Genomic DNA, 24886 nt, shown 5'->3' with positions numbered 1-24886 from the left:
AATAATAATAATAATAATAAACCATGCTGCATTCCTCGTTACGACCCTCATTGCAATCACCCTGAGTTAACAGCTGAGTCCTCTGCCTAGAATGGCGAACACAGTTTTGTTATACTACAGTTCTACTGCATTATTTCCTCAGTATTTTACAGGTAGTATTATCAACTAAATGGCATCTTGGACGGTGACATTTTGGGAGAGCCTATTTCGCCAACGTTGGATGAGGCGTTAGCTTGGATCTCATGAATGGTGTTTTGAAATCTTGACCATTCATCCACTCTTGGGACAGCAAGTTGCTAAAAAGGAACCAAGAAAATAGAAAGATAAGAATGAGCCTGAACTGTGTGACAAGGGATAGATCACCCTATGAGTTGGCCGTCGTTATTAGCGCTTGGAGACGGGCGTTTCCTTACCCGCGGGAAAGTATCAGGCCTAAGCAACGCGAGCCGGCGAGAGATTTGCAAAGGAGACTAGCGCTGATATTGGTGCCAGACCCATGCAGGGCCCAGTTGTTCGAAGGCCGATTAGCGTTATCCCAAGGTTTAAATTTTAATCCGGGTTCCTTTATTCCTTGGTTCAAAACCCTTCTCGGGATTATTTTTTCTCTTCTCTTTTAAATATCCAATCATCATATTGTAGGACAAAAAGAATTATAACGCATTTTCTTTCCAAGCTTTCACATCTGAAATAAGACATTTTCACCCAGCTTTGAAAAATCCGGCCCTGGGTGACCTTTCCCTGACTCTTCTCAAATCTTCCCGAAGGTGGAAAACAGTCCTGCAGTGCTATCAATAAGGGCTTGCTTGCTGGGCTTGCTCGCTAGCTAAGAGGATTAAGGCGGTTACAAATGAAGCACTGAATAGTAGAATTTTAGAGGCATCGTTGTCTGAGGACATCAAATAAGTAAATAGAAACGAACGTGGTTCTTCTCCTTCTACATATACACCCAAAGGTTGATCGTGTTTCTGAGTTTCACACGACTCAAGAGAGGCAAAGAAAAAATACACTTAGCGCAATAATATTATATTTTACCTCACTTAGTTGAGAGTTTCAGACCACGACACTTTGAAAACGTTAACTACTCAGTGCTTAACGTGGATATGTACAACACATTCTATGAGTGTTCCGCCTGTTATATAATTCGCCGGTACTAACCTCGCCGACATCATAGATGAATACGTGACCGTCATCATCACCCGCGGCAATCTGGTGACCAGAATGTGTCCATCGTAAACGATTAAGTGACGTCATTGATTCGGCGCTGGTGCTCGCTGTTGGTACCTAGAAATGAAGGCGAACAGGGGTGGGGTAAGGAGACGTGACATAATGGTGAAGAATTGCGTTACACACAGCCGCAAAATCAATATCGCTTTAGTACTATGTCCTCTAAACAATTGAATTTCAACAGCTTCTAAAGTTACGAAGTTAACAAAACAGAAGCCTATGATGTGGTTGACTTTCGTATTTATACAAGCCACCTGATGTGAAAATACATCAAGAAACACTTACTAGTAGAACTCATATCCGATAATTTGATGCATTGTAAGCTAAAACGAAGAAAGTTTCAAACCGACATTAAGAGGCATTGTTATGCTTCTCACGTCACGTCTATAAAATCCAAGAGGACAAAACAGGCATGTACTAAAACCCACACGGTAGACGATAAACGACCGACGGTAGACGAAACAATTTGTGACGGAACTCAAAATATCCACGGAGTCGCGCTAATGTCGCATAAACCCTTATTTCACGTTACGTTACGAAGTTCGAAATCGTCACGCAAACTCGTAATTGTCCCATTGGTTTTAGTACATGCCGACAAAATAAAAGAATAAAGTTGTTCATTATTTTTGCTATTTATGCAACTTGGAAAGACCCCCTAGCTTGCGGAGACAGTTTGGTGTATGACGGGGCGAAAATACAATCATTATTAAAATTAAAATTATTGGTCTGGTAGTGCCTCTCTCAGTCTCATCCCCTTTTATTCACAAACGCAAATTATGATGAACTTTAAAATTCAAAGCCTTACGCTCGGCACTAAATTTTTCTTCACAGGCGATAAAGACCGTCTGCCATTCTTGGATTTCACTGAACAAGACTTTTTCAGGGACCGGACATTATTCGTTGACCAGCCGCTATTTCAAGCCTTGTAATCATCTTTAAGCACAATTAATTTTTTTAGTACAAATAACTTTGCTATCTACTCAGAAGTGTGTGTGTGTGTGTGTGTGTGTGTGTGTGTGTGTGTGTGTGTGTGTGTGTGTGTGTGTGTGTGTGTATGTGTGTGTGTGTATGTGTGTGTGTGTGTGTTTGTTTGTTTGTTTATTATACATGGATACAAAACATTCTGCGGTGTCGATATTTTGTAATTTTTTTTTTTTTTTTTTTTTTTTTTTGCGGTGTTGCGGTTTCAGATATCCTAATTCAGCTGTTATTGTACCAGTTGTTTACGCTTGGAATTGAGCATGTCCCTTCAATGTGTCAAAATAGAACTGACCCAATGAATGAAATATCAACAAGTCCTTCTCTAAAACTGTTTCAAAAACTCCACACAGCATCTGTAAACATGATCGAACATGACTTCATAATCTGAAATATCTCCATAGTAAGGATCGTGTATTATCAACTCTCCTTTGGGATCGTACGTCCCAAACAGTTTTACCTCCGCTCGGGCAGCGCCGCCATTTAGCTTAAAAGTTTCATTCAGATCTCGTACATTCTTTTCATCAAAGGCCAGAATTACATCAAATCGACGAAAATCATCCTCGTTTACTTGTCTGGCTTGGTGGTTGCTAGTAATTTCATGTTTCTTCAACACTTGCAACCCACGTTCATCCGACAGGAGTCCTTCGCGGAAACCTAGAGTTCCAGCGCTGTCAATCTCCCACTCGTTCCTATCTTCACGTTCCTGTAAAAGGTGCCTTAAAATCGCTTTAGCGGATGGAGAACGACAAGTGTTCCCACGACAAACGAACAAGATTTTTCGATATTTAGAATCTGCCATATGGGATTGCCATTAGACGCCCAAACGCGTTCACTTGGCTTGCATCCGTCGCAGCAGGAAGAATAAAATGATTACGTAACAATGAAAAATATCCGTCTTGTGGGCACAACGTACTGACATAGTAATTTTAACAACTGACTAAATTGTGTTCGTAACTGACCGCGTAAGGATGTTAAACTGACAGAGTTTCAGGTTTTCAAACGAACAAATAAGTGCCTCCATCAGACAGAGTAAATGAAGAAAGGTATTGTTTCGTTGTTGTCAACAGCGTGGGACAAAGGAAAAGACTTGAGTACCTCAGATCTTCGCATCCTAGGCTCCGACCCTCCACCGCTAAGCTGGCTAAGGAAGCAAGTGTGACAGAGACTCTACGGAGAGCTGGACCATTGCAAGGTTTACATCCGACTTATTAACGAGTGCGTAAGACTGACAGAGTATTATCGGCTTGCAAGAGACCAAATCAGTACGTGCCACAGAAAGAGTTTTATGTAAAACGGACACGGGTTAACTTTCCTTCCGAGACTCATGTCACACACTGCCGTTTCTGCATGCTGTTTTGTCTTCTTTAGTATACTTCTTTAGTAATACTTGCAATTGATAGCAACTGCTGCAATCTGATTACTAACGCTACACATTATCTGTTCTGTGACAGATAGTGAGTGAGGTGTGGTGGCCAATTATCAGCCTACGACGTGACCTCTTTGCACCACTATTTCAATCAAATCACGAGCCTGTCTTGTTTTTCAGTTTAGAACGACTGGTACATGTGACTAGATTTATGCTAGAACAATTAGCTTTTCTCTGGACTTCTGTACACAATGGCAGATCCGGACTTCCCCTTCATCCATTATAACGCTTTAGAAATCTCGCGCACATAATCTAACCTAATCACAAGCGTCCCAAGTTCACGTCTCGAGCAAAAGCGAAGATAATTTCATGAAAGCGTCACGCGTTGTGTGATGCGGTGTTAAGCGATTTCGACCGTTGTCCCCGCGGAGGCGGTTTGCGCCCAGAAAATCCATCTATTCGGAAATTTTTTTAACCCACAGCTTACGATCCAAGATCATTGCACCCTGGAAAGTGTCTCAATTCCAAAAACCCCCGCGCAATAGGCTGAAAGCGAGCGTTTTCTACCGTAATCTCCACGTTTATTCAGGCTTTCTGCCAGAGCCTTAGACTCACAGACTGGACACGGCCGCGCAAGAGGCTTGGGTCTAAGGTTAATTTTATCTCTACCGAGAGTGGTACGGTCAATTTATGTACAAAACATTGAAGTTTGATAGGCCAAAAAAACATGTTTTGTCCCGGATGTGGAAGGGTAGATGAGATAAAGGAATAAAGGAGGTAAGTTTCTTAAGAAACTGAGGTGCTACGTCGGTGGGGGTAACATGGTAATTTGGTTTTATGAACTATATCGATAAAGTAAATTGGCCACCGTAGAGAGTTTAACAGCTGTGGTTTCGAGCGTAAGCCCTTCTACAGCTCTGACGAAGGGCCAACGCTCAAAGCGTCAGCTTTTTAACTCTTTACGGTGGCCAATTTAACTTAGATTAGATAAAGGTTGAGCATCCTGTAAACAATGATAAAACAATGCGACCGTACCACTCTCGGTAGAGATAAAATTTTAACCTTAGACCCAAGCCTCTTGCGCGGCCGTGTCCAGTCTGTGAGTCTAAGGCTCTGCCAGAAAGGAATAAACGTGGAAATTATGGTAGAAAACGCTCGTTTTCAGCGTATTGCGCGGGGATTTTTGGAATTGAGACACTTTCCAGGATACAATGAATTTGGATCGTAAGCTGTGGGTAAAACAATTGCCGAATAGATGGATTTTCTGGGCGAAAACCGCCTCCGCGTGGACAACAGTCGAAATCGTAGTGTGCAGCCTTGACTTTGTCCGATAACAGGAAAAACAGCGATGGCAAAGCAAGCCCAAAACAGCAAAAGTCGCCAAAAAACACGACGAACACACAAGGAATGAGTAAGTTTTATTATCTAACGTGTAAAATGTTCATATTTCGGAATATTTAGTGTTTTAAATGGACCATATTTTGTTCCCCACGCTATTCTTTATAACGCATTCAAACTCTCAACGGTTGCTCGCGTAACTTAACACCGTATCACACAACGCGTGACGCTTTCATGAAATAATCCTTCGCTTTTGCTCGATACATGACCTTCGGACGCCTGTGACCTAATTTAAAGGAAAAACTATCAGTTTACCTCTGTGTCGTTATTAAGATTCCACAGGTCCAGTCTTCCTGTTCCATCCACGGCAGCAAACAAAGCAGGATGAACTGGGGACCACTGTACGTCGTACACATAATCACCATTGTCTTCAAAAGAATACAGTGGACGTGGGTTCTGCCAGCAAATATTGCATATAAATACAGATGTCTTATATTTTTGTCAAGGAGAGAGAAGCTTAATTACATCTTGAGCCTGTGCGCAGGCTCTCACTGGTGCTGCTAGACAATCAGTTTGCTTGAAAATCATCATATGAAGTCTGAAAGAATCAAGCCAGCCTGCTTCACTTGCCGGCGAGATGAGCACACCGATATTCCACGGGCTACGCGAGAAGCCTGGGAGATATTCGTGAAGCAGCGCCACCGAGAAATAATGGATTCGAACCCATGCCAGTTCTCTGTATTACTCTTTTACGTTAGTAACACATTTCTTTCTTTTTCCTTTTCTTCAACGTCTTCAAGTCTGTTCCAACATGAAGGATTCTGCGATTCCTCGCCAGTATCAAGACTAGAGGAAAAGTTAATAGAGAGGCAGATATACAAGAGTCGTCCAAACATTCGTTTTTACAATCCTTACCTTGTGACTCCAAAGTTTGATGGTCCAATCAAACGAAGACGTCAAAAACAGATAAGAGAAGTCAATAGGTCCTGCTGCTGAGTGAGTATCAATGCCTGTCGCTGGTCCATAGTGACCTTCAAATATATCACTGATTCCCGCTTTGCTATAAAACAAGCAAGCAAGGTTTCCACCTATTAGTACTCTTTGAGAAAAGTTATGCACAGTTTTAGAAAGATGGGCCTATACGTTGATGCTTGATTCAGATGACAATAAAGCTTAAATTCCATTTTTTTTCTGGGAGTTGGCTTTTTTTATTTATTTTTTTGGCGTGGTGCGGGGGGGCTGGAGCATTCGATGAAAACAAAGGCGTCAAAAGCATGAAAACGAATAACATAGCTTCACGCTCAGGTTACCTTCCATGTCGACAGGCTGTATAGACAGAACCTTCCTCGCTCCCCACCACAAAATTATTGACATCACCAGCCAAAAACGATAGACACGTCACCGCCACAGCCTTGGACTGTTTAAATTGAAGCTCCATGCTGTCCTGAAATAAACAGAGATGGCAAGGAAGAACATCACGGCTAGTGCTAAATGAAGCTACAACATAACATTTGGGCGCATTTCATAGAATGACACGCTGAACTAATCATTCGCCGAGGAAGAAAAACACGTGGAAGGCAAAACTTCACCAAAAGGAGTACAGTGTATGATTGGTCCAAAAATCAGGCACCACTTTCTCAATCAATCAGATTTAAAACGAATGCCAATCGCGTCTTGGTGATAGGCGTTTTCCCGCGCATTAAGCAGTTTGTGTGTTGTTACTTTGAGTTTTCAACGGTCGTGACATTTTCCTTCAATTTGATTGGCTCTTGTGATTTAATGTCTTGATTTTACGACTCTCGATCGCAAAGCGCTCCAACACGGATTGCAAATAGGAGCTTTGAAAAATAATGAGAACTAAACCTTTCGAGACGGACAAAACATAAACTACAGTGTACTGTAGCTTCCCCAAAGGGTAAACTTAAGAACGTGTGCAGTTTTTCTGTGCAACAACTTTCCTGAGACGGAGGATTGTCGTAAACAACAATTGATTAGAACATGAGAAAGAGTGATCAGTAGTCACTCACGATAAGAGGAGCTGTGGTTCTAGTCAGTCAAGCGTCGTACAAAGCCTGTAAGTTTCGTTCACGGAAACTGTCGCTGTCGTGATATGACGAGCTGGAGGAACTTGTTAACATAATCGCTGTCCTACCTGAGGCTGTGACAACATGTCAAGACTCCAAGAACACATCTTTCCATCAGTAGACACACTGATCAAATTGTGAGCATTTTGAGTTCCAACCACATTCACACAATAAACCGGATGCTACATAGTGAAAATAAATCTTCCAATTACACAATCGTTATGAAACAAACAAACGAACAAACAAAAACAGTGTAAGAAAGTGCTGCTCTGACGAAGGACTAACGCTCGAAACGTCAGCTTTCAAAACTCTTTACGGTGGCCAATTTTCATTACCAACTCAGTTGATAAAACTAAATTACCTTAGCACTCCCAAAGACGCAGCAGCGGCAGCACCACAGTTTCTTTAGAAACTTACCCCGTTTAATAAGAAAGTACCAGTTTTCTTTGGCTTTACCTGCAAGTTTTCTTTGTTTTGTTTCTCTCTGTTTTGTTTCTCTTCACAGAGAGGGGTAATTAAGATTGTGGTGGTCAATTATTTATGAAGATGCTACGTTTCAATCTTATCCTTGTGCGCTGTGTACATGTACATGTACACTGTATATCCTTTTAGTTTCAAACTCATTGTTACACAATTTAGTGCCAAAAACAAAAGGAAATCAAATACATGTATGATCAAATTTACAATCATTAACAGACGAAATAATACGAATTTAGCAGAATAGCGGTTGTCCATCAGTTGAGTATTCATATGCATACCGTACTGGTTCAATTTAGGTCCCGCGGCGCTTATTTTCCTTTAAGGACAGGGCGTTTATTTCTTACTTGAGAAACAGCAGGATGTGCGAGAGCTTTAGTGTGTGTTTGAAAAGGATCAAAAGACTGGATGTAGGACCTGTCGTCCCTTGATCTTTCCTGGCTAGAACGACTAGCTAAGAAATCGTCGCAACATTTTGTAGACGAGATCCGTTTGAATGAGCTGTGCACTCGCTGAGAGATTGAGACGAAGACCACTATTGCTGTAATAAGGCTTTAAGCAAGCAATTAATGGAAGATGAACCACGTACTCCAAGAGTGCTTTCACACAAACAGAATGGCGGCTTACTGGAAAAGTATGGGGTGCCATTACCGCCAATATTCAGCTACTTTTTTTTTTATAAAATGGTGCTTAAGATATGAAGCCAATGATGTTTTATGCAGCTAATCATTTTATAAAATGGTGCCTTAAAAAATAAGGAGCGCTTTTTATGAAGCCAATGATGTTTTATGCAGCTAACCATTTTATAAAATGGTGCCATAAAAAATAGGGAGCGCTTTTAATGAAGCCAATTATGTTTTATGCAGCTAATCATTTTATAAAATGGTGCCTTAAGAAATATGGAGCGCTTTTATATCAAGCCATTTTTATGCAGCTAATCATTTTATAAAACGATTAGCCGCGTAAAACATAAAAAGCGCTCCATATTTTTTAAGGCACCATTTTATAAAATGATTAGCTGCATAAATCATAATTGACCTCATAAAAAGCGCTCCATATTTTTTTAAGGCACCATTTTATAAAATGATTAGCTGCATAAAACATGAGTGGCTTCATATCTTACGCACCATTTTATATAAAAAAAAAACAGTAGCTGAATATTGGCGGTAATGGCACTCCATAGAAAAGGGGCGCTTATAAAAAACAAAAACAAATTCGAGGGGGCGCTTAATAGAGAATGGGCGTTTTTCGGAACGAGGGCGCCAAATCGAATCATTACGGTATATTCTGCTATCACATAAAGACCTTGCTCAGAAAAACAATGTCTACTAGACATTGAAAAGATTGTCATAGCCCTGTTATCCAAACACCAAAACAAAGAAAATCAAATCAAAATAGAATTCACTTACTGTGTGTGCAGTGGCGGAGAGAGGTGTTCTCTGCACAGGGGTCTTTTTACTGCTTCTGTTATCCCACAATACAATTTGGCCTGAATATGTCCCACCAACTATTAAATTAGGATGAAACTTGGCAAAGGTAACTGACGTCACACCAGACTGAAATGGAAAGGAATTATGAGTAGTGCTCCGCGGAAATTCAACGCAACAGTATGCAAAATGGCAGAAGGACACAGGGTGGCTGTGGAATGAAGGTATTAAGGCTATATCTCGCCTGATAAATGTGTGATATTTCTGCAAAATGGAAAAGATGAGCATAAAATTTAAGTTGTAAAATTTCCAAGTCACATGCATAACTAGAGGGAATCTTAAAGCGCAAATTATCAAAAATAGTCTTCATATCATTGAGTTTCTGCTGATACATTAACACATGTAAATATCAGTGGCGGATCCAGACTGTAAGCTAAGGTGGGGGGGGGGGGGGAAGAGGGGGTTGGTTTTATTTGTGTGTGTGCACCTGCCGGCTTCTCCTCTTCCTACGATTTTTTCCCAAAATAAAGGGGAGATGCCCCCCCTGGGCCCCTCCCTTAGATCCGCCACTGCAATTATTAAGCATACGAGATGTTCCTGAAGAGGTTCTATTTAAATCCTGAACTCACAGTGATTAAGCTTTGACTGTCTTTGCACTATAAAATTGACAAAAATGTTGGCTTGGTGGTTTGCCTAAATACAACCCTAAAAGGCTAATTGCACACCTAAAAAGCTTTATAAAAAATACCGTCCCTGCTCTCAGCATAAACCATTAACTGCTTACCAATAATTAATCTTAAACACTCACCTGACAGTTAAATACATATTCTGGAGATTCTTTCTGATATTTGATGTTCCATACGAGTGCCACACCATCAGGCTCATGTGGGGCATCTTCATTGTTGTTATATGAAGCTACCAACAGCTCTGGGTACTAAACAAGATATTTATGTTACTTTGTTACTATTGGGGTGTAACACAAAGTGATGCTAACAATTACGTTTCCCAACAAGCACTGGGCAAGTTACATTTGTACCTGTTCAGCTGTATGCATTGCTCTCATGTAAATTTATTTTTTTACTTAGTTGAAAGATAATGATAATCACAGGTCACAAACATAATTATCCCTGAACAAATCATTTTGCAAGTTTACCCATACTTAGTCCCTCCAAATACAAAATTATTGTGAGCACTTGAGCTCAATAATTCCTTTGACTGTGGTGGAGCATAAGGCCTTAAGTAACATGAGAGGTCTGTAAGGTAGTCTAACACTGATATGACGGCCAGGCTCCGGTTGTTCAAAGGGCGGATAATGCTATCCAACGATTAAATCGCTATCCAGCGGATAAGTGTTACCAGAACGTACTGCGCTATCCACCGGACAGCGATTTATCCAGTGTATAGTGTTATCCGTCCTTCGAACAACCGGAGCCAGAACCCCAGCAAACCTCTTCCCCATCCATCTCAAATCTTCCTTCGGCAGAAAGCAGCACTAATAATGGCAGCCTACTTCAGTCTTGGGTTAAAGTACATGTAGCTACAAGAGGTACATTTGCAAGTTGCAAGAAATGGAGGGGGCCCCCACCCTCTCTCTTGCAGTTCTGGAGTTGCTCTGCCGGGTGCCACAACTTCTCCAATAATTGTTCCACAAAATTAAACAATTTTAAATTTATCTATTGCTAAGGGAAGAACAAAAAAAAAAAACATTTCCATTATCCTTCAGTACCTGTGTTGACCAATCAAGGCAAGTCACTGTCCTGTGCCTTGACCACCTCTCGTCAAAGAACTCTCTGCTGAATGAGAGTTTACCAGATGCCTGCGTATCTCTGTGACAGGAGAGAATCTAAGGATTAACTTCATAAATCTAAACCAATGTAACCACAAGCCCTCAACCCAAGCAGTGTACAAGGCAAATTAACAGAAGACTTCTACATGCCAAATAGCCCAACATGTCAACCAGAGCTTAACCTGCTTTTGTAAGCTTTAAACCTTTAACTCCAACAAGAGATCTTAACCCTATCACTCCCAAGATCTTCTTAGGAATTCTCCTTACTGTCTGCCACACAATTCTTATGTAAGTTTGGAGAATTTGGTATTGGATCAACTAAATAATACCCTTATTGATAGTTTTCTTTATTCTCATACTTGTTTGCTTGATATTGTATTGATATTGTAAGTGCTTTGGTCAATTAGTGGAGTTAGCGCTATATAAATGATATTAAATTAAATTAAATTAGGGAGAAATTGTTTTAGTCACTCCTGGGAGTTACAGAGTTAACCTGTAACTTCAATCACAAATCTTAGACTGAAACAATATTTTGCAAACAGATTATGAGAACAGAGAAGCCTGTCAGCCAGTGGGTTTTTATCTTGACTAAAAATGGAACCCCATGTACTGTTTATGGAGGAACACACGGCAGTCATTGTTTAGTAATAAGTAATAATAATACAAATGTAAGTAATTGGATCGTGGGAGTTAACTGGTTCTGTGATTACAATATGTGTGTCACTTCTCCTTATGGATTAGACAATCAAGAGCTTCTTAAATTCTCAATAATTTTCCAGGGCTCAACACTAACAGTAGCCAACTAGCCAAGGACTAGTAGAAGTTCAGTTTTGCCTTGTGGTTTTTTATGTCCACTGGCCAGTTTGGCTAGTAAACAAACTGAACTTGTCGTAACCACTAAGTTGTCACTAGCCACTTGGCAAGTAAGTTGAAAAGTTAGTGTCAAGCCCTGATTTTCTTTCTTCTCACAGTCTTAGTGTTAGATTAGGAGGTGACGCTGTTACGAGAAATTAGATAGTTATCAGTCTTGGGGTTACCAGAAAGAAAACCCACCCTTCAGTGTCCTCTGTTTCAGCACCAGAGTAGTCAAATGTAATGTCAACTGTTTCACACAAGGCTCTCTCCATCATTCTTGTTGCTTTTTCAAAGAACTTATTGAATTCTCCAGAATTCAATATGTGTTCCTTCTGTTCATCGCTGAGCTCTATGACAGGCACTGTAAAGAAAGTAAAACAATTATAATCAAAATCCAAAGGCTTCAGGTTTGATTCCTCAAAGGGACCCAGAATTTTTTCTTTTTTTTATCCCATACTCTTGACAAGACAAAAACATCTTTCTCTTTTTCTTCAACAAGCTCAAAATATACCATCCTTCTTATTGTATTTACAAACATGACACTATCGACATTGCTGATCTTGACAGCATGCAGGATGCATGTCACACAGTATATCAAATTCATAATAGCCTTGCTCACCATGGAGTCTCAGTTGATCAATGGTACAACAAAGGTCTGAGGTTTTATTAATTCCTCACAGGGACTCAGAGTTTTTTCTTTCTCCCACACTCATGATAAGATGAAAAACATCTTTCTCATGTAATGTAATGTTTCCTGGTTCAATTCCTAGAGGGTTTCTTCTGGTTCAAAAATGAAAAACATGAAATAGCTAACAAACTGAATGCATTAGTCACCCTCTGAACCCAGACCAGATGAATTGAAAGCAGTATCTTATAAAATTAATACTTATTAATAAATAACCTTCTTCTCTTCCATCTTCTCCTCCATCTTCAGGTTCAGGTTGTGCTTCAGTCTCCTTTGGCTTTGACGCAGCTGGAGTCTCAAATTCATCTATAAAAAAAAAGAAAACAAATACAAAGTGAGTAATTTTAAAGAAAATGTAGTTCAGTTCAAGTTAACCATTCAAGTTAAACAACATAGAGGAATGAAGAAGTCAGTGAATGATGGTTTTGAATATGTTTTCATTTCATCAGCCATCTTTAAGTATCCAGTATGATGCCCGAGTCCAATCCTGCCTCTGTCCCCTATCATTTGTTTGTGGGCTCATGAATGAGTTAAAAGGAAATTATGCCAGCTCTGATAGAGGTACACTGTAATTGATTTAAGAACTGACTGGTCTCCTTCAGAGGTTACTGGACATCAAAAGCTCATAGGCAATTGGAATTGTCAGGTTGGCCTGATGCACAAAGTGCCTTCTCTTTGTTGAACATGTTTGCAGTATACTCAATTGATTGACACCCAGTATATTTATTGAATAGCTGTATGTATGATGGTGTTTTTCACAATTTCTTGAATGGTCAGTGGTAATAATATTCCACTTTCATAAATGGCTGCCAGATTAATATTCTTTTGTTTAAATTTAAATTAGCCCTACTGGCCTCGTTCTCCAGTACAAAATTCAACAGAATACATTATCTCAAGCAAGGCCAGAAGGGCTAATTTAAATTTAAAAAAAAGAATATTTATATGGCAGCCATTTATGAAAGTGGTCTATATTATATCTACAGGCAATTACTCCTAGCACCCTAACTTGTGGGTACCCTAAACAACACAATACCCTTTATATCTACAGGCAATTACTCCTTGCACCCTAACTTGTGGGTACCCTAAACAACACAATACCCTTTATATCTACAGGCAATTACTCCTACCACCCTAACTTGTGGGTACCCTAAACAACACAATACCCTTTATATCTACAGGCAATTACTCCTTGCACCCTAACTTGTGGGTACCCTAAACAACACAATACCCTTTATATCTACAGGCAATTACTCCTTGCACCCTAACTTGTGGGTACCCTAAACAACACAATACCCTTTATATCTACAGGCAATTACTCCTTGCACCCTAACTTGTGGGTACCCTAAACAACACAATACCCTTTATATCTACAGGCAATTACTCCTTGCACCCTAACTTGTGGGTACCCTAAACAACACAATACCCTTTATATCTACAGGCAATTACTCCTTGCACCCTAACTTGTGGGTACCCTAAACAACACAATACCCTTTATATCTACAGGCAATTACTCCTTGCACCCTAACTTGTGGGTACCCTAAACAACACAATACCCTTTATATCTACAGGCAATTACTCCTTGCACCCTAACTTGTGGGTACCCTAAACAACACAATACCCTTTATATCTACAGGCAATTACTCCTTGCACCCTAACTGGTGGGTACCCTAAACAACACAATACCCTTTATATCTACAGGCAATTACTCCTTGCACCCTAACTTGTGGGTACCCTAAACAACACAATACCCTTTACATCTACAGGCAATTACTCCTACCACCCTAACTTGTGGGTACCCTAAACAACACAATACCCTTTATATCTACAGGCAATTACTCCTTGCACCCTAACTTGTGGGTACCCTAAACAACACAATACCCTTTATATCTACAGGCAATTACTCCTTGCACCCTAACTTGTGGGTACCCTAAACAACACAATACCCTTTATATCTACAGGCAATTACTCCTAGCACCCTAACTTGTGGGTACCCTAAACAACACAATACCCTTTATATCTACAGGCAATTACTCCTTGCACCCTAACTTGTGGGTACCCTAAACAACACAATACCCTTTATATCTACAGGCAATTACTCCTTGCACCCTAACTTGTGGGTACCCTAAACAACACAATACCCTTTATATCTACAGGCAATTACTCCTTGCACCCTAACTTGTGGGTACCCTAAACAACACAATACCCTTTATATCTACAGGCAATTACTCCTTGCACCCTAACTTGTGGGTACCCTAAACAACACAATACCCTTTATATCTACAGGCAATTACTCCTTGCACCCTAACTTGTGGGTACCCTAAACAACACAATACCCTTTATATCTACAGGCAATTACTCCTTGCACCCTAACTTGTGGGTACCCTAAACAACACAATACCCTTTATATCTACAGGCAACTACTCCTACCACCCTAACTAGTGGGTACCCTAAACAACACAATACCCTTTATATCTACAGGCAATTACTCCTTGCACCCTAACTTGTGGGTACCCTAAACAACACAATACCCTTTATATCTACAGGCAATTACTCCTTGCACCCTAACTTGTGGGTACCCTAAACAACACAATAGCCTTTATATCTACAGGCAATTACTCCTTGCACCCTAACTTGTGGGTACCCTAAACAACACAATACCCTTTATATCTACAGGCAATTACTCCTTGCACCCTAACTTGTGGGTACCCTAAACAACACAATACCCTTTATATCTACAGGCAATTACTCCTTGCACCCTAACTTGTGGGTACCCTAAACAACACAATACCCTTTATATCTACAGGCAATTACTCCTTGCACCCTAACTTGTGGGTACCCTAAACAACACAATACCCTTTATATCTACAGGAAATTACTCCTTGCACCCTAACTTGTGGGTACCCTAAACAACACAATACCCTTTATATCTACAGGCAATTACTCCTTGCACCCTAACTTGTGGGTACCCTAAACAACACAATACCCTTTATATCTACAGGCAATTACTCCTACCACCCTAACTTGTGGGTACCCTAAACAACACAATACCCTTTATATCTACAGGCAATTACTCCTTGCACCCTAACTTGTGGGTACCCTAAACAACACAATACCCTTTATATCTACAGGCAATTACTCCTTGCACCCTAACTTGTGGGTACCCTAAACAACACAATACCCTTTATATCTACAGGCAATTACTCCTTGCACCCTAACTTGTGGGTACCCTAAACAACACAATACCCTTTATATCTACAGGTAATTACTCCTTGCGCCCTAACTTGTGGGTACCCTAAACAACACAATACCCTTTATATCTACAGGCAATTACTCCTTGCACCCTAACTTGTGGGTACCCTAAACAACACAATACCCTTTATATCTACAGGCAATTACTCCTACCACCCTAACTTGTGGGTACCCTAAACAACACAATACCCTTTATATCTACAGGCAATTACTCCTTGCACCCTAACTTGTGGGTACCCTAAACAACACAATACCCTTTATATCTACAGGCAATTACTCCTTGCACCCTAACTTGTGGGTACCCTAAACAACACAATACCCTTTATATCTACAGGCAATTACTCCTTGCACCCTAACTTGTGGGTACCCTAAACAACACAATACCCTTTATATCTACAGGTAATTACTCCTTGCACCCTAACTTGTGGGTACCCTAAACAACACAATACCCTTTATATCTACAGGCAATTACTCCTTGCACCCTAACTTGTGGGTACCCTAAACAACACAATACCCTTTATATCTACAGGCAATTACTCCTTGCACCCTAACTTGTGGGTACCCTAAACAACACAATACCCTTTATATCTACAGGCAATTACTCCTTGCACCCTAACTTGTGGGTACCCTAAACAACACAATACCCTTTATATCTACAGGCAATTACTCCTTGCACCCTAACTTGTGGGTACCCTAAACAACACAATACCCTTTACATCTACAGGCAATTACTCCTACCACCCTAACTTGTGGGTACCCTAAACAACACAATACCCTTTATATCTACAGGCAATTACTCCTTGCACCCTAACTTGTGGGTACCCTAAACAACACAATACCCTTTATATCTACAGGCAATTACTCCTTGCACCCTAACTTGTGGGTACCCTAAACAACACAATACCCTTTATATCTACAGGCAATTACTCCTAGCACCCTAACTTGTGGGTACCCTAAACAACACAATACCCTTTATATCTACAGGCAATTACTCCTTGCACTCTAACTTGTGGGTACCCTAAACAACACAATACCCTTTATATCTACAGGCAATTACTCCTTGCACCCTAACTTGTGGGTACCCTAAACAACACAATACCCTTTATATCTACAGGCAATTACTCCTTGCACCCTAACTTGTGGGTACCCTAAACAACACAATACCCTTTATATCTACAGGCAATTACTCCTTGCACCCTAACTTGTGGGTACCCTAAACAACACAATACCCTTTATATCTACAGGCAATTACTCCTTGCACCCTAACTTGTGGGTACCCTAAACAACACAATACCCTTTATATCTACAGGCAATTACTCCTTGCACCCTAACTTGTGGGTACCCTAAACAACACAATACCCTTTATATCTACAGGCAATTACTCCTATTACCCTAACTTGTGGGTACCCTAAACAACACAATACCCTTTATATCTACAGGCAATTACTCCTTGCACCCTAACTTGTGGGTACCCTAAACAACACAATACCCTTTATATCTACAGGCAATTACTCCTTGCACCCTAACTTGTGGGTACCCTAAACAACACAATACCCTTTATATCTACAGGCAATTACTCCTTGCACCCTAACTTGTGGGTACCCTAAACAACACAATACCCTTTATATCTACAGGTAATTACTCCTTGCACCCTAACTTGTGGGTACCCTAAACAACACAATACCCTTTATATCTACAGGCAATTACTCCTTGCACCCTAACTTGTGGGTACCCTAAACAACACAATACCCTTTATATCTACAGGCAATTACTCCTTGCACCCTAACTTGTGGGTACCCTAAACAACACAATACCCTTTATATCTACAGGCAATTACTCCTTGCACCCTAACTTGTGGGTACCCTAAACAACACAATACCCTTTATATCTACAGGCAATTACTCCTTGCACCCTAACTTGTGGGTACCCTAAACAACACAATACCCTTTACATCTACAGGCAATTACTCCTACCACCCTAACTTGTGGGTACCCTAAACAACACAATACCCTTTATATCTACAGGCAATTACTCCTTGCACCCTAACTTGTGGGTACCCTAAACAACACAATACCCTTTATATCTACAGGCAATTACTCCTTGCACCCTAACTTGTGGGTACCCTAAACAACACAATACCCTTTATATCTACAGGCAATTACTCCTAGCACCCTAACTTGTGGGTACCCTAAACAACACAATACCCTTTATATCTACAGGCAATTACTCCTTGCACCCTAACTTGTGGGTACCCTAAACAACACAATACCCTTTATATCTACAGGCAATTACTCCTTGCACCCTAACTTGTGGGTACCCTAAACAACACAATACCCTTTATATCTACAGGCAATTACTCCTTGCACCCTAACTTGTGGGTACCCTAAACAACACAATACCCTTTATATCTACAGGCAATTACTCCTTGCACCCTAACTTGTGGGTACCCTAAACAACACAATACCCTTTATATCTACAGGCAATTACTCCTTGCACCCTAACTGGTGGGTACCCTAAACAACACAATACCCTTTATATCTACAGGCAATTACTCCTTGCACCCTAACTTGTGGGTACCCTAAACAACACAATACCCTTTACATCTACAGGCAATTACTCCTACCACCCTAACTTGTGGGTACCCTAAACAACACAATACCCTTTATATCTACAGGCAATTACTCCTTGCACCCTAACTTGTGGGTACCCTAAACAACACAATACCCTTTATATCTACAGGCAATTACTCCTTGCACCCTAACTTGTGGGTACCCTAAACAACACAATACCCTTTATATCTACAGGCAATTACTCCTAGCACCCTAACTTGTGGGTACCCTAAACAACACAATACCCTTTATATCTACAGGCAATTACTCCTTGCACCCTAACTTGTGGGTACCCTAAACAACACAATACCCTTTATATCTACAGGCAATTACTCCTTGCACCCTAACTTGTGGGTACCCTAAACAACACAATACCCTTTATATCTACAGGCAATTACTCCTTGCACCCTAACTTGTGGGTACCCTAAACAACACAATACCCTTTATATCTACAGGCAATTACTCCTTGCACCCTAACTTGTGGGTACCCTAAACAACACAATACCCTTTATATCTACAGGCAATTACTCCTTGCACCCTAACTTGTGGGTACCCTAAACAACACAATACCCTTTATATCTACAGGCAATTACTCCTTGCACCCTAACTTGTGGGTACCCTAAACAACACAATACCCTTTATATCTACAGGCAACTACTCCTACCACCCTAACTAGTGGGTACCCTAAACAACACAATACCCTTTATATCTACAGGCAATTACTCCTTGCACCCTAACTTGTGGGTACCCTAAACAACACAATACCCTTTATATCTACAGGCAATTACTCCTTGCACCCTAACTTGTGGGTACCCTAAACAACACAATAGCCTTTATATCTACAGGCAATTACTCCTTGCACCCTAACTTGTGGGTACCCTAAACAACACAATACCCTTTATATCTACAGGCAATTACTCCTTGCACCCTAACTTGTGGGTACCCTAAACAACACAATACCCTTTATATCTACAGGCAATTACTCCTAGCACCCTAACTTGTGGGTACCCTAAACAACACAATACCCTTTGTCCCGACTGGTACTAACCTTGTGGTTCTTCTGGTTCTGCATTTTGAGTTTGTGTTTCTTTGCTATACAAAACTGGTTCCTGATGAAAGTGTATAAACCGATTTTGCAAATGTCAAAATGGAAAAGACACAACATTCTTATATTTGCATACGCTACATGAGATTTCTTTTCATATTATGCCTTAGATGTAAAATTTACAATAAACAGTTCTTTTACTGAAACAATGATGGTACTGACCTTTGGTGGAATATTTGTCTGAGTGAGCTGTGATACACCCAATTTCACTGGCCTTTTCTTCTCTCTAAGGAGAGATCATCCATTTGATAAACAATAAATTGAGTTGACTAGTAGAAAATTAGCCTTCTTTGCCTAATCTATATGTACCGTATTTACCCGTGTATAATGCGGGCCCGTGTATAATACGAATCCCAATTTCAGACCAAATTTTGAGAAAAAAGAAAAATAAACTACTCAACAAGAAGGTAAAATTGTATAACACTATTTATTTCAATTAACTTGGCAAACTAACGAAATGATGGTTACAACATCTTTCACATATCAAATCCTTCAAACTCGGACTCGGAGTCTGACTGGAACAGTTCTCTTGCAAACGAGTCATCGAGCTCGTTGTTGCAGTCATCGTTGGCCTCGTAAACTAGGTCGTACTCGGATCCATGAAGGCTGTTGGTGATCCCGCATTTTAGAAATGAGGATTCAATCATTTCTTCGGAAATGTCCTGCCATGCTCCTGCGATCCACGAAAGGATCAGTTCCTCGGATGGTTTCTTTTGGCGGCCACTCGCTGTAAATTCATGGATTCCCTCCGCCATCCACTCCATCCACCTCTTTCTAACACCATCTTTAAACGGCTTGTTTAAAGAGACATCCAGCGGCTGCAAGATCGAGGTTAATCCGCCAGGAATTACTGCTAAGTTCGTGTTTTCTCGTGTCAGTGCTGTTTTCACTCTTTCGGTCACGTGGGCTTCAAACGCGTCACAAACAAGCAGGCTTCTTCTTCTCCCCAGGCCACCTCTCCTCGAACACCAAACTTTGTCGATCCATGTTTTCATTCCTTCACCGTCCATCCAACCTTTCTCTTGAGCGGCGATTACAACTCCGTGCTTGTTGGCAACCTTTGGGAGAGTTTTTCTTTTGAAGATTACCATCGGTCTCAGTTTGCTTCCATCGCCAGCACAGGTCAACACGACTGTAATGCGGTTCTTTTCATTACCCGTAGTACGAATCTTGATCGTTTTCTCTCCCGAGTTGTTGATGGTTCGATTTGGCGGCATGTCAAATGTTAGTGGCGTTTCGTCCATGTTAGCAATAACATGAAAAGGATAATTGTGCTCTTTGCGAAGATCGATAATGTAGCGGTGGAATCGCACGATTTTCTCCTCATAGTCATCTGGAAGCCGCTGGGCAAGAGTTGTCTTTTGGCGAAGAGACAAGCCATTACGCTTCATGAAACGCTGACACCAGTGGTTGCCTGCTTTAAACTGCCCTTGTGGAATCCCATATTTCTCGTTCTTTACCATGTCGAGGGCCTTCAGCCTCACCAGCGATGGTAAAATGGCGAGACCATTGTTCCGTTTCTCTGTGATCCATTCGAGGAGACCAACCTCAAGTTCTGGCCATGCAGCTTTTTTGCCACGATTTGCTCGTTTCAACTGAGGCATCTTTTTCAAGTTTTCCTTGCTCTTCCGCCATAAGCGAACATTACTTTCAGATACTCCGAACTCTCTTTCAGCAGCGAGATTTCCATGCTGTTCGGCGAAATTGATGATTCGTAACTTATCTGACACTGTGTAACTTTGACGCTTGGTTCCGGCGAGTTTTGTAGTCATGTTTACGTTTGATTGCTCAAGATTACAGTAACTGTTTTGTTGATCAGCTGTTCGCTTAAATACTTAGTTAAATTTATTCAAGGATCCAAATTGTTAACATGTCATTGGTAGGTTAGTTTACCCTCAAATTAAAGACCAATTACATCGCACGCTTATGTGTCTTTGTTATTCTAATGTCGCGTCAGCCTAAACAAAGGATTCCGTGTATAATACGCATCTCGAATTTAGGTGTTCATTTCGGGAAAAATAAGTTCGCATTATACACGGGTAAATACGGTAATTCAAAAAAAGTTAAAAAGAAGAAAATAATATTCAGAGGCAGCATCTTTTTTACTTACTGCTGTGCCAAAGGCCTTGATGTTACATCTTTGCTTGGGCTGGCTCCTTCACTTTTAGTAGATCTTGGTACAAGAGGAGACACTATTGAAAGATGTACATTGTAATTCTAATTAATTGTAATTGTACACAATATTGGCAACAAAAGCACCCAAAATGGGATAACAAGGTTTCTTGACAAGAGTGAATGTAACATGCTATAGTTGTCAAACAGAGCTTAAAGTCTCAAAAATTGAGTGCGAAACTCACATAAACAAATTGAATCTCATGCTCTCACACTGAAGCTTATTTGTATTACTTCTCATGCCTTTAAGGTTTCTGATTTAAACTGCTGATTTTGAGATAGCAAACTCCTATGATTTCAAGTTAAGTCCCTGCAAAACTAATTATTAAAATAAATAATTTGTTATAATTTTCTCCTTGTTCCCTTTGCACCTGCTTCAAACACTTTCTTACAATGGAAATTCTCAATGTTACATCACCATTACACATGCTCCCGTGCTGACCACAGACCAGTACCATGGTCTCTTTCCATACATGTATATGCTCACAAAAAGGGAAGGTTCACAAAAAGGAAAGGCACACGTTTTAATTAGTTTATTCATTTCTTCACAAGTTTCCCAATGAGCATACAAATATACCTCATACAGGTATCCCTGTAGATTCAAACCAAAACAGCTGGTATGATGCACAGTCTACAAGATGACTGACAATTTGAAACAAAGTCATAACTTGGTTGGTGGCTTTGGAACGTGAATGTTTCCATGTTATTGACAAGGTCGACAAAAGAAAAGACTATTATATAGTAAAGACTTATTAGATTTGACATGAAGCAGACCTGCAGTGCCATCAATTACATCATCAGGTATAATTCCCTTCAGCAGCTCATCAGCTTCTCTCTTTTTTCTCTCAATATCAGTCTCTTTGGGTTCTGTTGATGCAGAAGTAGCACTAGCACCACCCTTTGGTGCGGCAGCTGTCTTACTTTGCTCTTGTTCATGCTGTAAGTTATAAAAATTGAAAATGAAAACAAATAGAAAGTGGTACAACAAAGCTGGCATGAGGTAGAAAAATCTGATTGTAACCCAAGGGTTTCAACAAAGTGCATGATAGACAGTTTACAGTAACCATACCTCAGAGACTCCTTACTACTGTTATAACATCTCTACAGCCTGTGAGCAAGATCTCATTAGCAATTCTCCTTACTGTTTGCTATACAATACTCATGATGTTACTTTGGAGAATTTGATATTGGATCAACTAATAATCCCTAATTTAATAATAATTATTATTTACTTCCATTAGTCTCATCACTTGTCATCTTGATAATGCCTTGCACTGTAAGGAGAAATTCTGTCTTGGTCACTTTAAGAAGTGAAAGGGTCAAAGAAAAACTAACTGAACCTCTGAATTATCCCACAAGGATTCAGACCCTTCAGCCAGATCTGATTTCAAATTGGATGCTCCAGTGCATAATTAAGCCACAGAGAATTATCTAATAACTGGGTTCATTGGTGAGAAATGTGCTGCATACCGGTGGTACAAGGAAAAGCAACCCATGCAGAGATATATATACAATCGAACCTCTTTTGTTCAAACTCGTTGAGACTTGGGTAAAAAGTCCGGATAACCAAGAGTCCAGATAATGAAAAATACGAATATTCGTGAGAAAAAAATGATGAAAGGAATAAAGATAATACATTTTTAATTCTAAAAGTCTGCTTGATTGACTACAATTATACAAAGTTTACATGTACGAATTGCACCTATTTTTAACCACCTGCCAGTTAGCTCAATTGGTTAGAGCGACGGACTGTTGTGCGGGAGGTTGAGAGTTCGAGCCCCAGATGGACCAACACTCATGGTCTTAAAATAACTGAGGAGAATGTGCTACCTTTCTATAATATCAAGAAATGGATAGACAATCTAGTCTTCTCGGATAAGGACGAATAAACCGTAGGTCTCATCTGCAGCATCTATTAATTAGTTAATTTGATTAGGCAAGGGAAGTTAAAGAACCCACTCAAGAGATTACTGTGATGTGGTCTGGCCTGTTTACTGGGAATTGGGGGGTAGCTTGCAAACATGTCTGTTATATATGTTGCAAGATGAAATATGTAAATGTAAACGTAAACCTATTTGTTGTTTCTAAAATAATGAAGCATACTAGCTTGCTTCAAAGTCTTATGACGAGATCACATGGCGAAGTTGATCTTTTGAAAGCAAAGTAGACAATGTGCTGTTTGAAAAGCACTTTTCCTGACTTTATAAACATAATCTCTGAATTTTTTACCTCTTAAAATTTTGAAGATCAAAGCTCATTAATATTCATGAAAAAAACAGGACCAGAGAAAAAGCCCGGATAATGGAAGTCTGGACAATTGAGGTTTAACTGTAATTGATAAATTATTGCAGATTTCAGTCTCTACCATGAGCATAACCACTAAAGCAAGACAGCCATAACAATATGAAGACAAATGTGGGAATGTTATAATAATAAGCACCTCAACCTACCAAAAAGTTTTGATGAGACAAAAAAAGATTAATTTGATATAGTTTGTGTACAGAGTATTTCATGATTAAGTAATATAAAACCAAAACCACAATAATCATAAAAGTCAATCAGAAAGAAACAGCAAACATGGTATTGCCCAAATGAAATTGTAGAGACAGCAGTTTGTATACAGAGTCTTTCATGATTAAGATACATAAAACCACAATAATCATAAAGGTCAATCAGAAAGAAACAGCAAACATGGTAGTGTCCAAATGAGATTGTATGGACAGCAGAAATTGACCAAATTGAAACAGGTTTTGGTCCTCAATCTTATTTGTTGATCAAGTCTTGCTATTTTTACCAAGTGCAGAATGTAATCAAAGCAAGTCAGGATTACATTGCCAATTAAAAACATTTCAAATCTTTCAAGATGGCTATTTTGACAAATGAACAGCACCAAAAGTATTTCATTTGCTAATACTGTATATATTAAATAACTTTAACTCTCTGTTCATTGCAAAGCATGCAACCTAGATGCTGGCAACTGCCTATCCAGCAACGAGAATCCATCTCCATCTAACACTAAGCGTTTCTTGAAGCGGGGTTGATGCTTTAAAAACACGGGCATATCTAGGTATATTTTTTCTTGAGAACAATATTCAACCGTGAATTGTATTCAAGAGTAAAATCAAGTAATCAAATGTAAAATCGCTCACATTCATTTAACCGCCTTGATCTATCGACAGTTTTTTTTTTCTAATTTGCGTACATACAAATACTCGTTTGTACAAATCTTACGTACACTTTTCTTGCTGATACAATCTCGTTGTTGCACATCTTACATTTGCAGAATTAAGACTAAGCTTCAGCAATAATTGAGATCAATTATAATTCTTGAAACACCCTTACCTTTTTCTTTTCTTCTCGAGCTCGTTTGATTTCTTCTAAGCGCTTCCGCTTTCTCTCTAACTCAGCTTTTCGATCAGACATATTTCACCAAGCGATCGTGCAAGAAATCCTGACGAAAATAAGTCAACGTGTTGACAACACTGTATCTCCAAAATGGCCGACAACAACACCTTTGTGTGTTAGTAC

General features: G+C 39.9%; 2 protein-coding genes across 2 annotated transcripts; both read right to left on the bottom strand.

Moving 5' to 3' along the window:
- Window positions 1-24886, bottom strand: LOC111344001 (cytoplasmic dynein 1 intermediate chain 2). The gene is made up of 16 exons (XM_022951202.2): window positions 24701-24886; window positions 22133-22295; window positions 21297-21378; window positions 19349-19412; window positions 19130-19190; window positions 12440-12529; window positions 11737-11899; window positions 10624-10723; window positions 9706-9831; window positions 8880-9026; window positions 7062-7175; window positions 6220-6353; window positions 5825-5969; window positions 5225-5365; window positions 1156-1281; window positions 1-296 (listed from the first exon to the last, which is right to left on the bottom strand). The coding sequence occupies exons 1-16, from the start codon at window positions 24779-24781 to the stop codon at window positions 162-164; spliced, it is 1872 nt and encodes a 623-aa protein (XP_022806937.2). The 5' UTR covers window positions 24782-24886; the 3' UTR covers window positions 1-161.
- LOC111344002 (low molecular weight phosphotyrosine protein phosphatase-like) lies at window positions 2362-3141 on the bottom strand. The gene has a single exon (XM_088740839.1). It carries the CDS (start codon window positions 3002-3004, stop codon window positions 2528-2530), a length of 477 nt encoding a protein of 158 aa, XP_088596965.1. The 5' UTR covers window positions 3005-3141; the 3' UTR covers window positions 2362-2527.

This window comes from Stylophora pistillata, chromosome 12 (genome assembly GCF_964205215.1).
Source record: "Stylophora pistillata chromosome 12, jaStyPist1.2, whole genome shotgun sequence".
In the NCBI taxonomy this organism is placed as follows: Eukaryota; Metazoa; Cnidaria; class Anthozoa; order Scleractinia; family Pocilloporidae; genus Stylophora; species Stylophora pistillata.
Note: the sequence above shows the minus strand (reverse complement) of the source record. Positions and strands in the feature narration are given on the sequence as shown.

Excerpts from the sequence above, each read along its gene's own strand:
- LOC111344002 (XM_088740839.1), bottom strand. The coding sequence starts at position 3,004 with ATGGCAGATTCTAAATATCGAAAAATCTTGTTCGTTTGTCGTGGGAAC.
- LOC111344001 (XM_022951202.2), bottom strand. The coding sequence starts at position 24,781 with ATGTCTGATCGAAAAGCTGAGTTAGAGAGAAAGCGGAAGCGCTTAGAA. Across the intron at positions 9,027-9,705 it reads AATATGTATTTAACTGTCAG|TCTGGTGTGACGTCAGTTAC; the intron begins GTGAGTGTTTAA and ends TTTCCATTTCAG. Across the intron at positions 5,970-6,219 it reads ACAGCCTGTCGACATGGAAG|CAAAGCGGGAATCAGTGATA; the intron begins GTAACCTGAGCG and ends CTTGTTTTATAG.